At 31.5% G+C, this 14,505-nt stretch overlaps 1 protein-coding gene across 1 annotated transcript; it reads right to left on the reverse strand.

The window, feature by feature from the left end:
- Window positions 1-328: 328 nt before the first annotated feature.
- On the reverse strand, window positions 329-6,950 carry LOC143911286 (aromatic-L-amino-acid decarboxylase-like). The gene is made up of 5 exons (XM_077430125.1): window positions 6,472-6,950; window positions 2,612-2,732; window positions 2,304-2,417; window positions 1,973-2,092; window positions 329-1,662 (listed from the first exon to the last, which is right to left on the reverse strand). The coding sequence occupies exons 1-5, from the start codon at window positions 6,549-6,551 to the stop codon at window positions 550-552; spliced, it is 1,548 nt and encodes a 515-aa protein (XP_077286251.1). The 5' UTR covers window positions 6,552-6,950; the 3' UTR covers window positions 329-549.
- Between the last annotated feature and the right edge of the window lie 7,555 nt (window positions 6,951-14,505).

The raw sequence follows: 14,505 nt of genomic DNA on the forward strand, positions 1-14,505 counted from the left end.
CGGATTCACTCAGTATTTGTAATATAAACAGCTTAAACATGGAAAATCAATCTAATAGCAAACATTTATTTGTTTTTTTTTATTAAATTTATTTGAATCGAAAAAAAATATTCAACGATATCGCTATCATCGTCATAGAATTTTTGTTTAGATTTGTTTTCGATGCTCCCACCCAAACCTTATATAGTTATATAGTTACAAAGTCTCTTTCGAAATTATATATTAGATTGTGTATATTTCCTTGGGCTTAAATAAATTGTTGCCTGTAAATTATTTTGAACTAAATAAAAATGCTTATTTTTATTTTTTATTTTATTTATTTATTTTTATGAAAATATGTACAATGGTTCATGCTTAATCAATTATAAAAAAAAATTTGTTTTCGTAGTAATACGTTCCGCCACCGCATTAAACTTGTATGTAGCTAAATATGGTATTGGAAAACAAATGGATTTATCGAGCATTTTATGTAGACTTAAGTAATGTAAAAAACACTTTTTTTTTTAAATATACACAGTTTAAGATTAACTTATTCTAAGAAATTACATTTCATTTCGATTTTTCTTGAATCTCTGTAGTTTGAAGTTTAGTTATGATTGTCAACTTGTTGGCTTTATCGGATGTGTCCATTTTTTCGGCTATATCACTGGAAAGTTTCTCGACTGCGTTCGAGTCTAAAATGAGACCAGCTTGTGTTTCAATTTCATTCCAGGAGAAGTCCACATCTCGCGATTCTGTCAATCTGCTGCACACGCAGAATCTCATAAGCATTTTGCCTTGGTATGTACACGGAACCAAGAAAACGACCTTCCTTTCGGTCAGTTTGGCGACGAGGGCTTTCGTCAGCTCATTTCCACCCTTGATTCTGAAGCAGACCAGACCCATACTCACTTCAGTGAGCATTTCGAATCGACTATCTTTCCTAACCAGAGATTCGAAGTGCTCAGCGAGTCCCACTTGCTTTCGAATGTGATTTCTCAACCCACTAGCTCCATAGATTCTCATCACAGCCCACAGTTTGATAGCCCTGAATCGGCGCCCCAACGAAATCTGCCAATGTCTATAATCTGGCATTTTTCCTGACGTGTTGTTGTCTTTGAGATATATTCTTTGCACGTCGAATGCGTCGACGAGGTAGTTCGCATTTTTGACCCACATGGCAGAGCAATCAAAGTTCACCAACATCCATTTGTGTGGATTGAAGTCGAAAGAGTCTGCATATTCGATACCTTTCATCAGGTGTCTGTATTCGGGACATATAAAAGCAGCTCCTGCATAAGCTGCGTCAATGTGCATCCAAATTCCGTATTTTTCGCAGACGGGGCCTATTTCTTCTGTGCAATCGAAGGCACATGTTCCTGTCGTTCCCCAATTGAGGACCACATAGCAAGGGATGAGACCCTTGGCTATGTCCTCTTTTATTGCGGCTTCCAAGGTATCTCCACGGAGTCTGCACCTGTCATCTACTGGCAGCAATTTCATCGGAATCGAAGCCAATAGACCGGCTTTTTCTACGGAAGAGTTCGATTGATCTGAAGCGTAGGCTACCAATTTAGTCTTGGTCAAGTTGGAGTCAAGGCTTGGATCATTTTCTTTCATTCTGTTGATCATCCTCTCTTTAGCTGCCAGTAAACCGATAAAAGTGGCTTCGCTTGCAGAGCCCTATGATAATTGTCAATTTCAATCAAACAGTTACATTTTTATTAAGTATTACAATGTTAGGCTTTTTCAACATATGTATCTATAGGAATTCTTATCTGGACATCATTATTGAATGAATCGAAACACTTTGGTTTCAAATTAAAAAAATCTATAGTATATTGATCAAATTTGATTACTAAAATTGTTATGTAATAAAAAAAAAAAGGAAACTTGAATAGGAAAGTAATCTTAGGAAGCAATCAGAATTCCATTCACATTTACATAACTGTGTAGTAAAAATAAGACTTCACTTCAATTAAAAAAAACTCACTTGGATAATACCACCTCCTGGACCGTCCGATGAGTTCAAAAACTCTTCTGGTAAGTTTAACATCTTCCCCAACCAATTCATCATTTCCACTTCAAGCTCCGTACAAGCAGGATTCGCAATCTGAATAAAACAACAAACAAATAATCTTCCGTCTAATAGAATATTTCTAAATAAAAATATACATATATATGTAAGACTCAATATTTCGACATGAAATTCCACTATTAAATTTTCTAACAACACGTGCAGACTTTCTCCAAACTTCACTTGGCGAATTATTGAAACTTTAAACGCGAAATACTATATAATATAATATATTATATAATTTTACCCAGCTGAATCCGACTCCTCCAAGTCCGCAAGTAATTATATCTGCGACTATAGACGGGAAGCTGTTTCCCGTGGGATAATAGGCATGGAATTGGGGCGAATTCCAATGGGTCATCTGAAACACACAAACACAATTGCAATGACCCGAATGAAAACAAAATACAATACAAAAAAGTGCTCACGATGAAGATCGATAGAGTTGTTACGATCAATTATATCATAATTAAATGACAATGCATTTGTTTGTCCTCGACATGAACTAGCACCGTGTAATATGTATAATTGCATTTGCACGTCATCAATACTCACTCCAGGCATGACGACCCTCTCTACGTCCTTTAGGAAGTCTTGCCAAGATTCTGGATCCTCTGGAGCAGCGTCTGGAATCATGTTTTTCAAGTATCCTGGCTCCACTGATGGTAACACGTCACTGGAATATCACAAAATAAAACTAATATAATATTCATTTAAGTATGTACATCTGTTAGTTTGCTACAGTCAAATAATTACTTTCAATTTTATTATATGTATAAGTTTAAGTACTCGGCTACACCCAGGTATTATTTATGATAGGTAATCTTTAGATTTGTATCTTGCGTTGATATGGTTAAAATAAATTAAAATAAATATGGACTAATTGTTATGACAAAGCCAGGGATTCACTCAGGCCCGTTAAATTTTTAGTTTAAAATTAACAAATTACAAAGATTTGTAGATTTTAGGCAACAGCTTCCAACATATATGTATATATACAGAATGAAATCCGAGGAAAATCTAACTAATGCGGGTAAAACATCATCCGATTTTCTGAATTGATTCGGTAAATTTAGAATAAGATCATCATCATCATCAATTTACTATCCACTGTTGGATGAAGGCCTATCTTACAAGCTTCCATTGGTCTCTGTTTTGCACAACTGTCATCCATCTCACTCCACATATTTTTCTAATTTTATCCACCCATTTTCCTCACAGCCTTCCTTTAACCCTTTTGCATTCTCTTGGGTACCATTCCAGCCCCTTTTTTGTCCTATTTTTCCAGCTACGTGACCTGCCCATTGCCATTTCAATCTCTTTACTATGTCAACTACCCTTGTCATACTGTAATGACACAATTAAAATATTACGCCAATTCGGAACCGAATTTTACAGCCGTGGTTTGCGGTTATATTAAAGATTGTGTGCGAATCAAATGTGCTTTTTATTGAAATAAAAACGGATACAAAAAATGGTACTTAGATATTTTTTAAAGTCCCAAGTGACGATGACATTTCCAAGGCCTTGAATAATGAACAAGGATTAACATTTTAAAATGGCATAGGCTTTTTCAGTTGCTCGTCATAAAAAATATGAAATCTAACACACCTGAAAAAGTTGTTTAGTTATTTAATATTTTTTTCACGACAAACATTAGCACTATGTAGAACCAGATGAATTAATGGATTCGATACGCGAGAAAAAAACGTATAGCAGATTGTATAAACAGATTTTGAATATCGAATACGTAATATGATTGCAATCGGTTAGTGTCGACAAAAAAAAATGTATATAATTTTTTACAAAGTGTTGCGCAATCGGAACGACCCAAATTTGCAATTGTGTGTCCAGATTAACATTGACTTTGGAAACTTTTTGCAATATATTTCGTAATTTTCTGTAGCGTTTCCTCTATATATCGCCTTGATTGACGTTCGGGCAATTTGCATATAATGCAAAAAGAACATAGCAATTAATTACAAATAAATATGTCGTTGATAATAATAGCAGGCGAGCTTAGGCAATTGCCTATATTATTTTTTCCCACGTCAAGTTGTGACGCTCATCCAGTTCACTTCCTTGTATCATCACTTTGGTTGATTCGGGTGAAAGCAGTGCCGATGATGATGATGATGATGATCGGTGAAATTTATGTAATGGTGACCTTGTGCTCCGAAGATGAGCTCTCTCTTTTTATATTAGTCGTGATGTGATTTTTTTCATCGATAACCAGTATGAAAGCCTAAATATTTTAGCTGTGCGTGTCATAATAATGTCTAATACATGTATGTAATTTTAATCGAAATTGCCATTGACCAATAATTAATATAATATAATTAATATGTTATAGCAGTTATACATACAAGTTTAAACTAGCCTTTTTTTAATTACAGAAACAAATTTAATTTGGCTCTGATGAATATATTATAATATGTAGAAACAGATAAACAGGAAAATGTTAAGTAAAAATCATTTTGGACGAACAAAGGATTTGATCAAAGTCGCTGCACATGTTTTACGATAGTTTGGTTTTAATTATTTTAAATAATGACTCACGAACAATAAATAGCTGGTGAAATACATTTTTTTTAATAAATACATTGTTAATAAGAAAATAAATAGTAAAAAAAGGTAGCTATGATTCGACATCTAATTTGTGAATTCTTGCTGGTACAGAAGTCAATTTAATATTGTACATAAAAAATGACCACATATACAATGTATGTACGTATATATACTTAAATAGATTCACGTAGGAGTTAATGTTGACTAAAAGTCTTTTGATTTTACAAGAAGTTGACAGTTGTTAATAACTAAATTAGCTTAGATAGTATATATATAAATAAAATTTTATATTACGTGTTTTTATTAAAAAGTAAGACATACTGTGTAGTATTTTAATAAAAAAATTATATATGTAAACCTACATATGTATAAGAATTGTAAATACATTTGACCTTTTTTCCTATTATACTGTACACTAACATTAAAATAATATAATACTATATGTATATACTAACGAAAAATTAGCAAATTGTAAAATAGAAAATGGTCACTAGTTCAGTAACTATAATTTATAATTTCTAAAGATACTTTGTAATTATGTAAGGTTTGGGTGGGAGCATTTTTTTTCGATTCAAATAAATTTTATTAAAATACAAATTACAACTACTGTTTATGTTACAAATACCGAGCGAAGCCGGGTAAAACCACTAGTAATTTATAAACAATAAGAAGCATTTCAAAATCAAAGAAAAAATACATTACATTATTTCAATTTCGTTTTAATTTCAAAGTCAACTATTTAATTTTTGACACTAAAATAAGTGAAACTTTGAAATATGTGTTATATTTAATAGAATATGGAATAATTGGTAAGAAAATGAATTAAAAATATTAACGAGAAGTTTTATGATAATATGAAAGCTTAATAATAGATAACCTAATTAATAGATCGATAGTAAATTGATCACTAAATTAAAATGATTAGTAAAAAATAGTTTTAAAGACAATCAACAGTGTAAAGTATTTTTATATTCAATTCTTGTGTTCTATAATGTTTTTATACAATGGAAATGTACACAACTATATTATCAGTCACGCACTTTATATCATCATCAGTTTTTATGTAATCATTTATCACAATTCCACTATAATATACATATATAAATATTCCATCATTACGATTACTGTGATCGGGTTTTTTTTTGATTTTGAAATTCTTTTAATTGTTTTTAAATTATGTTCATGATTAGTCACCGGACCCTGAGGGGGCCGTGTATTGTTCAAATGTTGTAAATGCATTGTTAAAGGTTTGCAGAACCTTTTTTACAAAGCATTTTCAACAATTGAACAATTAACGGCACGCTTCCGATCCTACCTCTATTCATGATACATCTTGGGATAATTACAATAGTTTCTGATCTAATGATTTTCTTTGATCTTTAATCTGATTTAATGAGTTTCTGATCTAATGATCACTATCCATTTAACAAAAATGTATATTTTTTTGTAAATATATATACATATATGTATATATATAGAATTATTATCTTATTTGAATGTTAGTGTATAGCATAATATGAAAAACTTATTTACAATTCATATAAATGTTTTTCATACATTTTATACACAATATCAAGAGCAGATTGTAATCGGGTTTATACATATGTGCGTATGTATGTACATAGTACATGGGAAATATGTTTCTAAAACATGTACAGAGGGTTTTCAAACCCTTAGCACTCGAAAGTGTTAATAATCAAAGAAATGTGTAGCCAACAATACAAGCAATACAGATCTGGACTACCATTGTTCAAAATCATAATTCACAAATCGATAATATTTACACACAATGAAACAGCATATGTACACACAGTATGAAAATATTACGAAACACAATGTTTACTAACCGATCGCGTATATTGTCCATGTAATCGGCAATGTAGTCGATGGCCGCTCTGCCGAATTCCCTAAACTGTTGGCTGTCCATCTTGTTTCGATTGACCTGTCGTCGTACTGGTGATTGGAGAAATATGTACTGTCACTGCTGTCGATTTCTAACAGTTTCGATTTCGGCTGTCTCACTCGAACTTTCTCTGGCGATCACCCGGTGGGGTGATTGAGGTGGTTTCTTGCCACCGGTCGTTCGTGGTCTGGTTCTTGCTGTCGGAAGACACTGGCTTTTATACGTGGTCAACCTTCTTGGTGGTCAGTCATCCGCAACAGTAGTCTGGAGCAGCAGCAGCTTCTTCCGCCGTTGGTTTTGCCCATTATATAATAATATAAGCGAGTGGTTCTTCTGGTCTCATTGTCAGGGCCATCGCCGCAGCTGCACCGTTCACTCAACCCCTGGCAAGGTGACTTCTTTTTCAACAATAACATTGACATTGCTGTCAATTCTGCAAATTTACTACCCACCGTTCAATACATAGACAAATTTACTACCTACTGTTCAATTTACTACCTATAGACATAAAGAATCCATAAATTATTATGGATCCTCTTTGTCTTAACAATGTGTACCTCATAGATTACCTAAACACAATCTGCTTTAGATCGTCGAGTTTAGAGCGTCTTTAATTTGATTTTTAAATGCTTTTTATTATTACGAAATTATGTTCACAATACATCTTATATCTATTTTAATAGCTACTGATCTACTGATCATTTTCTATTTTACAATTTAATTTAATTTGGTTAGTAATCATAGTATTATATTATTCTAATGTTAATCTACAGCATAATAGGAAAAAGAGCTCAAAAACCTATTTACAATCCTTATAAATGTTCATAATACATCTAATACATAATATTAATTAGAGACTCTCTAAAGTCGATGACCTAAAGCAGATTGTATTTAGGTAATCTGTGTGTTATACCTGAAGGATATAGACACTTTGTTGTAATCACCGAGACTCTTCACAAGTGTGTTAGTATGGTTATTAGTGATTCTGTCATAGAATCTACTGGTTAGTTTGTTAGTAATGTCTGTAACAAACGGAATATTATATATGGCATGCAGTTTTTTCAAGTTAGTATATATGGGTGTATTATAAATTATTTTTGGGATTTATTTTGTATTACTTGGAGCTTGGAAAGATTAGTATTCGAGGCGTTATTCCATATAGGTGAAGAATAGGTTAATAATGGTAATATGAGCGTGCGATATAATTTTATTTTATTTTGAGTTGATAAAGAACTATCGCGATTAAATATTGGATATATTGAGGATATACCCCGCATCGCCTTGCATTTCGCTGCCTCAATGTGAGGTGCCCATCTCGTTCTTTTATCGAATGTTACTCCTAAATATTTTATTACTGACTGCCATTTCAGACTTTCTCCAGAGGGGATTCCTTTAATTAATATTATGTATTAGATGTATTATGAGCATTTATAAGAATTGTAAATAGGTTTTTGAGCTATTTTTCCTATTATGCTGTACACTAAGGGTTACATTAGAATAATATAATACTATGATTACTAATAAAATAAAATAAAAATTGTAAAATAGAAAATGATCAGTAGATGAGTAGCTATTAAAATAGATATAAGATGTATTGCAGTGCTACTCAAACTTTTTCAGTTGGCGGACCAGCATATATTTTTCAGTAATTCTCACGGACCAGCATCATATTTTTAAATAAAAAAGTTTTATATGAATGTGAGTGAAAATTTGTTCATATAACAAATAAAAATAATATTAAATATATGTATGTAAGTAGTAAAATTTATTTTGTTGAATTCAAAGAAGTACAATATCTATATATCATATATGTACTTAGACAAAGATGAAAAATGAAAATGAAAAAAAAAAAACTAATGAGACATGAGCTTGATTGTTATTCTATTAGATAACTTATCCAGTCATGGTTTTATCGAAGACAATTAATTCCACACGTAATGGATCAAGAATATTTACACTATTACGATATTTTGTCGTTATTAAACTAATGGTTGAGAAACCAGTCTCGTAAAGGTAAAAGAGTTTCAGTGCATATTCTTAAATATCTGGGAAGAATTCTGCTTTCAATTTGATCTAAAAGGACGCAAGTGAAGTTGTGGTTTCAAAACAATTTTTTTATTCTTCATTTGTAGTCTGATCAATTATTTCATCTTCCAAATTAATTAATATATACATACGTTATAATAAGCTATTGTTTTAATTTTTTATTTACTTCTTTGTGCACGGACCGGCCACCGCCGGTACACGGACCAGGACTGGGCCGCGGACCATAGTTTGAGTAGCACTGATGTATTGTGAAGATAATTTAGTAATAATAAAAGTATTTAAAAATTGTTTTTTTTTTTTAATTTCCGATATACTGTATATGTATTTACAATCTGTTATTTGAAAACATTCAGTAAAATTTTTTTTTTCGGTTTTTTTTTTTTCTTTCAGTTATCATATATTTTTTAATAATTGAATCTTTTTGGTATATTTGATGTTCTGATCCTTTTTAGTCTGGAGCCATCCATCTCATCACCTAGCAGGTCGATTGCCAGCCTATTCGGGTGTTTAATTAGCCATTTCATGTACTGAGACGTTCTTTTGGCGATTTCTGCCTTTACAGTTTCTATTTTTAGATCCTTTTTAATTTCTTATGGAACGAAACTTGGGGCGTTTACCAGCTATCTTAGGACTTTGGACTGGAATCGTTCTAGGATGTCTATATTCGAGAATGAGCCAGTACCCCATATCTGTAATCCGTATGTCCATATTGGCTTGTATATAGCTTGTAAATAATTTGCTTTCTATCGACAATTTTGAGCAAGGACTAATCAGCCAATATTACTTAACCCAACCTAAGCTAATCTTAAATTAATAAACTTACTCTTACTTAACTGAACCTAACCTAACCTTAAATAAATAAGTGTTGGCTGCTAAGATATTACGATGTGTTTGGATGGATATTACGATGTGTGTACCATATTATCGTGCCAAAAATATTATCCCATTCTTTATGTCTTTATGTCTATATTGTTTAACAATATATCTTAACATAGCATATTGTTGACTATTCTCAATCGTCTCTAAAAGTGTTTGATCTTTCCAGCTTGAAGCGAATCTCTCTCTTGCCCTCGTTCTGTTTACGCAAATAATTAATTGGAGAATTCATTTCAGACACAAGTTTTGTTTTGTTAACATAACGACCCTCAACATTCGCTGCAGACTCTTGATGGCTTAAAGTTTTTATTTTATATAGACAAATGGATAATTTAAACTACCAAAAATACGAATCTTGGTTCTGGGTATTCATAGTTTCATTCTTTCAAATCTTATCTAGATATTGTGATAGATTATTGCTTATTTGTTTATTGGTAAAGTCTGCGTTTGCTTCATTATGTTTCTATTTGCGTTATTACTACGTATATTAAGTAAACATATGTATTTAATATGTATACAGATTTGGTAAACCATGTTTACTCACAACATTCTGTCGAGGTTTAATCTTTCCTAAGTTTTACTTTACACAACGGCTTTGAGTTGTATAATTCTATTGAATTGGTTCAGAGTTCTTTAACTTTGGAACTAAATATTCTAGAATTAACCAAAACAATGTATGTAAAAACGAAGTGCTCTTTTAATATTCAAATTTCCAATTATAGTCGAATGTGATCGGAACAGAAATTCAAATGATTTAGAAAAATATATGTAGTCTTAAAAGAGTGGAACTGTGAGATAAGGATTAAATATGTAATAATATTATATTACATATTGACTAGATATATTTTACGACTTTTAAAATATTTATGGTAAATCTTACTATTTTTAGATAAGTAGAAAATTCTACATTGCTATTACACACTATTTAGCAGCTGTTTTCACCATTTTTGATATTTAAAGCCCGCATGAAAGTTCAAAGAATTCGATCCAAAGCCCTCAACACGAGGCCACCCCCCCCCTCCTCCAACGAATTCAGTCTGAGAGACCCACCATTTCGTTGGAATAAAAATTATATGAATAATTGTGTTATCGTTTACAATAAATTATTTTATTTCATTTTATTATACATACATTTCTATCATTAGTGTCATAACAGGTTGCCTGAAGGTGACACCTATGGTCAAATTTTTGTACATAAGTACTAATCATGGAAAAACTAGTATAATCAACAAATTCGACATACTAATAATTTGCGTGAAACACATTCGACATACAATTTACATAGGTTAGCATAATTTTAATATCAACAAATTCTATATGAGAAGAATTCACGTTAAATAAATTTGAAACTATATTTAAATTATTGCGACAAATGAGGATAGGTTGCTTATTTATTTTGGAACGTTTTAAAAATTAAATCAGATAAATTTGCAAACTCTGGTAGAAAACGATTGACCTGGAGTCACATATATAACCAGTAGCGTGGTCTAGTGGTGAATGTTGAATTATCTCGTACTTGATGGTACGAGTTCGATTCCCGCTAAGTCTCGCTATTGACTAGACTGTTTCGCTATTACCATTGGTGTGTCAAGGTCGATCGTTTCTAATCAGAATTTGCCAATTTTTCTGATTTTCATTGAAATGATTCCTGTAAAATTGGCGTTTCCTTCCCAATTTTCTGTTGCGAACCTTTAGTTATTGTTATATCTTAGGTTTCGCCATATTGCTTAGGTTGTTTATCGAATATAAAATTCGTATTTTTACATGAAAGTTATGCATCGTTATTTATCGTATTAATACGATGTTTGTAATATCTGACCATAGATGTCAGATATTGTTTAGATTTACATCTATCTATGTAGTAATTATGTGGACCAGGAAGGCGCATTTGGGGTTTACTTGTTAAGCCTTCCTGGTATATTTGTATATATGTATGTAAAAATATGTATGTAAAAATAAAATATATAAATATATGCAAGGTCTGACCAGTAACACTGAGCCAGGGATTCAACCCTTGACCCCTCAGTTGAAAGTATTGCACGCTAACCACTGAGCTATGTTGCTGGTCAAGTAAAATAATAAAATAAGCTAAGCATGCGTCATAGTAAATGAAATAACAATCATTTGCACTTTTGAAACGTGCAAGCATCGAGTTGATTACACACATAAAAAAATTGGTACTTAATATTTGTACATATATAAAATGAATCATGTATGTATATAATAATATAAAGCAAAAAAAACACAGAAGTTAATTCCGAAATAATTCAAGTGTGAAAATAAACTATTTAATCACTAACAATAATTCCACATTTACAACGTTGTAAAGCTATAAAAATTATAGTTTTATGTATTGTGCTAACTATAGGTATGATACAATCCGATCGTGATTGGATATAACAATGATGATTGAGTAATTATAATAAGCAATTCGATATTACTCAGAAATAATTTTAATTAAAAACATTTATTTTTCACAGTGAACTTGAACAAATCTCAATTTTAATCTCGGGATGATCTATTCAAGTTTTGCTAATGAATAATTTCAGTCATTTGCGATTCCTTCAGGACTATTTATCATGTACAATGACCAACACTAGAGTCGAATACTAGATTGCGTCTCTGAATAAATGACTCTCTGGGGTATTGAAAATTTTATAGCTATAAACACCAGTCGTAGGCGTGAGAAAGCCATCCCTTTAGTAATTTCCGAGCGTAATTTCGCAAAGGGACACAAATAGGGTCTCAGCATTAGAAAACTAAATAAACCGACACACGCTTATTAAAGTTTCGCTCACATGTATGATATTTACAAAACGGTTTAACTAAATCATTTGAATTTCTGTTCCGATCACATTCGACTATAATTGAAAATTTGAATATTAAAAGAGCACTTCGTATTTACATTGTTTTGGTTAATTCTAGAATCTAGTGCCAAAAGCGAGTATTGAAATCATTATTCATATGTTTTTTCTAATGATTGTGATTTTTTATTGCTTCAAAATACGTATAATTAATAATCTAGCGAATTTAAAAGTCAAAAATATATTTTTTTCTTGCACTATCATGTATTTATTGGACTAGTTGTATATTTCACTACATTAACAAGAGTTGGTTTTCAATATAAGTATTTTTTTTTATTTTATCTAAACGTACTAATTTGATTGGCAAATGATTTTAAATTACAATATAAAATGTTCAAGGCGCTCATCCAATGTATGTGAGCGTGAGTGAGTGAGGTGGAATGATTTGTTATTCATTCATTTAATTTATTTAAAGTTTGGACCATTGTGGCATTACAGGAATTCCTAATGGGCCACAGTGGTCAAAAATATAACAGAAAAGAAACAATATAATAAAGATGCTCTCTCTATTCATCATCTCGCTCTTGCATCATGCATTCGAGAGCATTTTTTAACTGAATTTAAAATAATTTACCGCTCGAATCGGTACGTTAAAAATATTGAGATAAAAAAATCAATTAAATGTGGTAAATTGAAAAATTAGCGAAATAAGCCATATAATTACTGCAAAAAGTACTTATAAAATTCGCTAGATATTAAATTATTAGTATTTTAAAGCAATAAAAATTACAATCAATAGATAAAATAATCCGACTATCGATTCCAATACTCAATAATGGCACAGAAATACTAGACTTTGAGTTAAAGAATACAAAAGTCAAAAATATGTAAAACGTTGCGCATTTTTTTAAACGGTCATATCTCATAAAAAGAGAAAATAAAACCAACAAAAATCATTGTCATATTCGAATTTAGTAAACGTTGAATAGTCGTCGTTCCGTTATTTTTTTTTTGTTGTTCAGTATTATCTAACTATGTATGAATGTATGTATTTGTTAGCAGAGAAGTTCCTTGAGACCGTGAAAAATTTGTGTGGTGGTTATATTTAGAAAGTCATAAAATTGGCACAAATAAATCATATAAATAATATATTTTTTGGATTTGTATCAACTTGGATAAATCTTTTAGGTAATTTAATTTCGTACTGACATAATTCCAAAGTTTTGCATGAGTGGGGCTCTTTATCCATCGCACTAATACAATTAGGCTGACATGGACTTTTCCATGGGGGATGATGGTGTCCCACAGGGGTTACTTGTATTCGCAAACCTCGGGAGGCTTACAATTCAAAACTTTATTGTTTTTTGGTCATAAACAGAACTTCGGTAATTTTTTAGTACACTGTGAATTCAATGTTCAAAATATATGTACTTGAGTCAGGGCTGGCAGGTACAACATAACATAATAAATTAATTTAAAAAATAAATTCACTTTGATCGACGGTTCGATTTGTGATTTTTTAAGACGATGAAATGAAAATAATATGTTATTCTAATTCGTTTGACAGATATATTGTTCTTATTGCAATGCGAGATACTTTTTATATAGAAAATTGGTAAAAGTGAATGCTAATATTATATATTAGCGACCTTGAGCTAATAATTATTGAGGTCCCCTCGTGTTATGTAATAATAAAAAGTAATGTTTTTTTTTCCAAATCAATGAAAAAGTCATGCGGAAGGAAATTATTTGATTTGATATAAGCAAAAAAAAGATCATTTTTAAAAGAACGAGGCCATAAAATCCATAATCGCTAAGCGTCACTTATTGTATGTAAGTACAATTTTGTTGGTACACCGATTTTGCATTCGAACTGAATCAGTTGAGCAGTAAATAGTGCAGTAATTTGAATTAGCATAGGTCGTTTGTTGTCGTTAGCAGACGAATGTGTATATTTTCCGACGTAATGACGAACATAAAGGGAAAAGGGTGTGGTTTATGGTTGCCAGCGAGCAGTGGGGAGAAAATAGGGAGAGCTTTCGGAGCTTTTCGCGTCGGAAAATGGCGGCGGTTTCCATGGAAACGGACGCGATTTTCCCCGCGGGCTATGCAAATAAGGCGTTCGGAAAATTGCTCAAACAAACTCTTACATTTCACCAACTACAGTCGATGAACGCATTTTTTTATTGATACAAACATAATCAAAAGACAAAAATTTTGAATAAAACAATTGAATAATAATAGTAAAAACA

This window comes from Arctopsyche grandis, chromosome 4, assembly GCF_051622035.1.
Source record: "Arctopsyche grandis isolate Sample6627 chromosome 4, ASM5162203v2, whole genome shotgun sequence".
In the NCBI taxonomy this organism is placed as follows: Eukaryota; Metazoa; Arthropoda; class Insecta; order Trichoptera; family Hydropsychidae; genus Arctopsyche; species Arctopsyche grandis.

Bases quoted from the DNA above. Each gene is read 5' to 3' on its own strand.
- LOC143911286 (XM_077430125.1), bottom strand. From the start codon at position 6,551: ATGGACAGCCAACAGTTTAGGGAATTCGGCAGAGCGGCCATCGACTAC. The intron at 2,418-2,611 runs GTGAGTATTGAT...TGTGTGTTTCAG, and splicing joins AGAGGGTCGTCATGCCTGGA to ATGACCCATTGGAATTCGCC. The intron at 2,093-2,303 runs GTAAAATTATAT...TGTTTTATTCAG, and splicing joins GAGGAGTCGGATTCAGCTGG to ATTGCGAATCCTGCTTGTAC.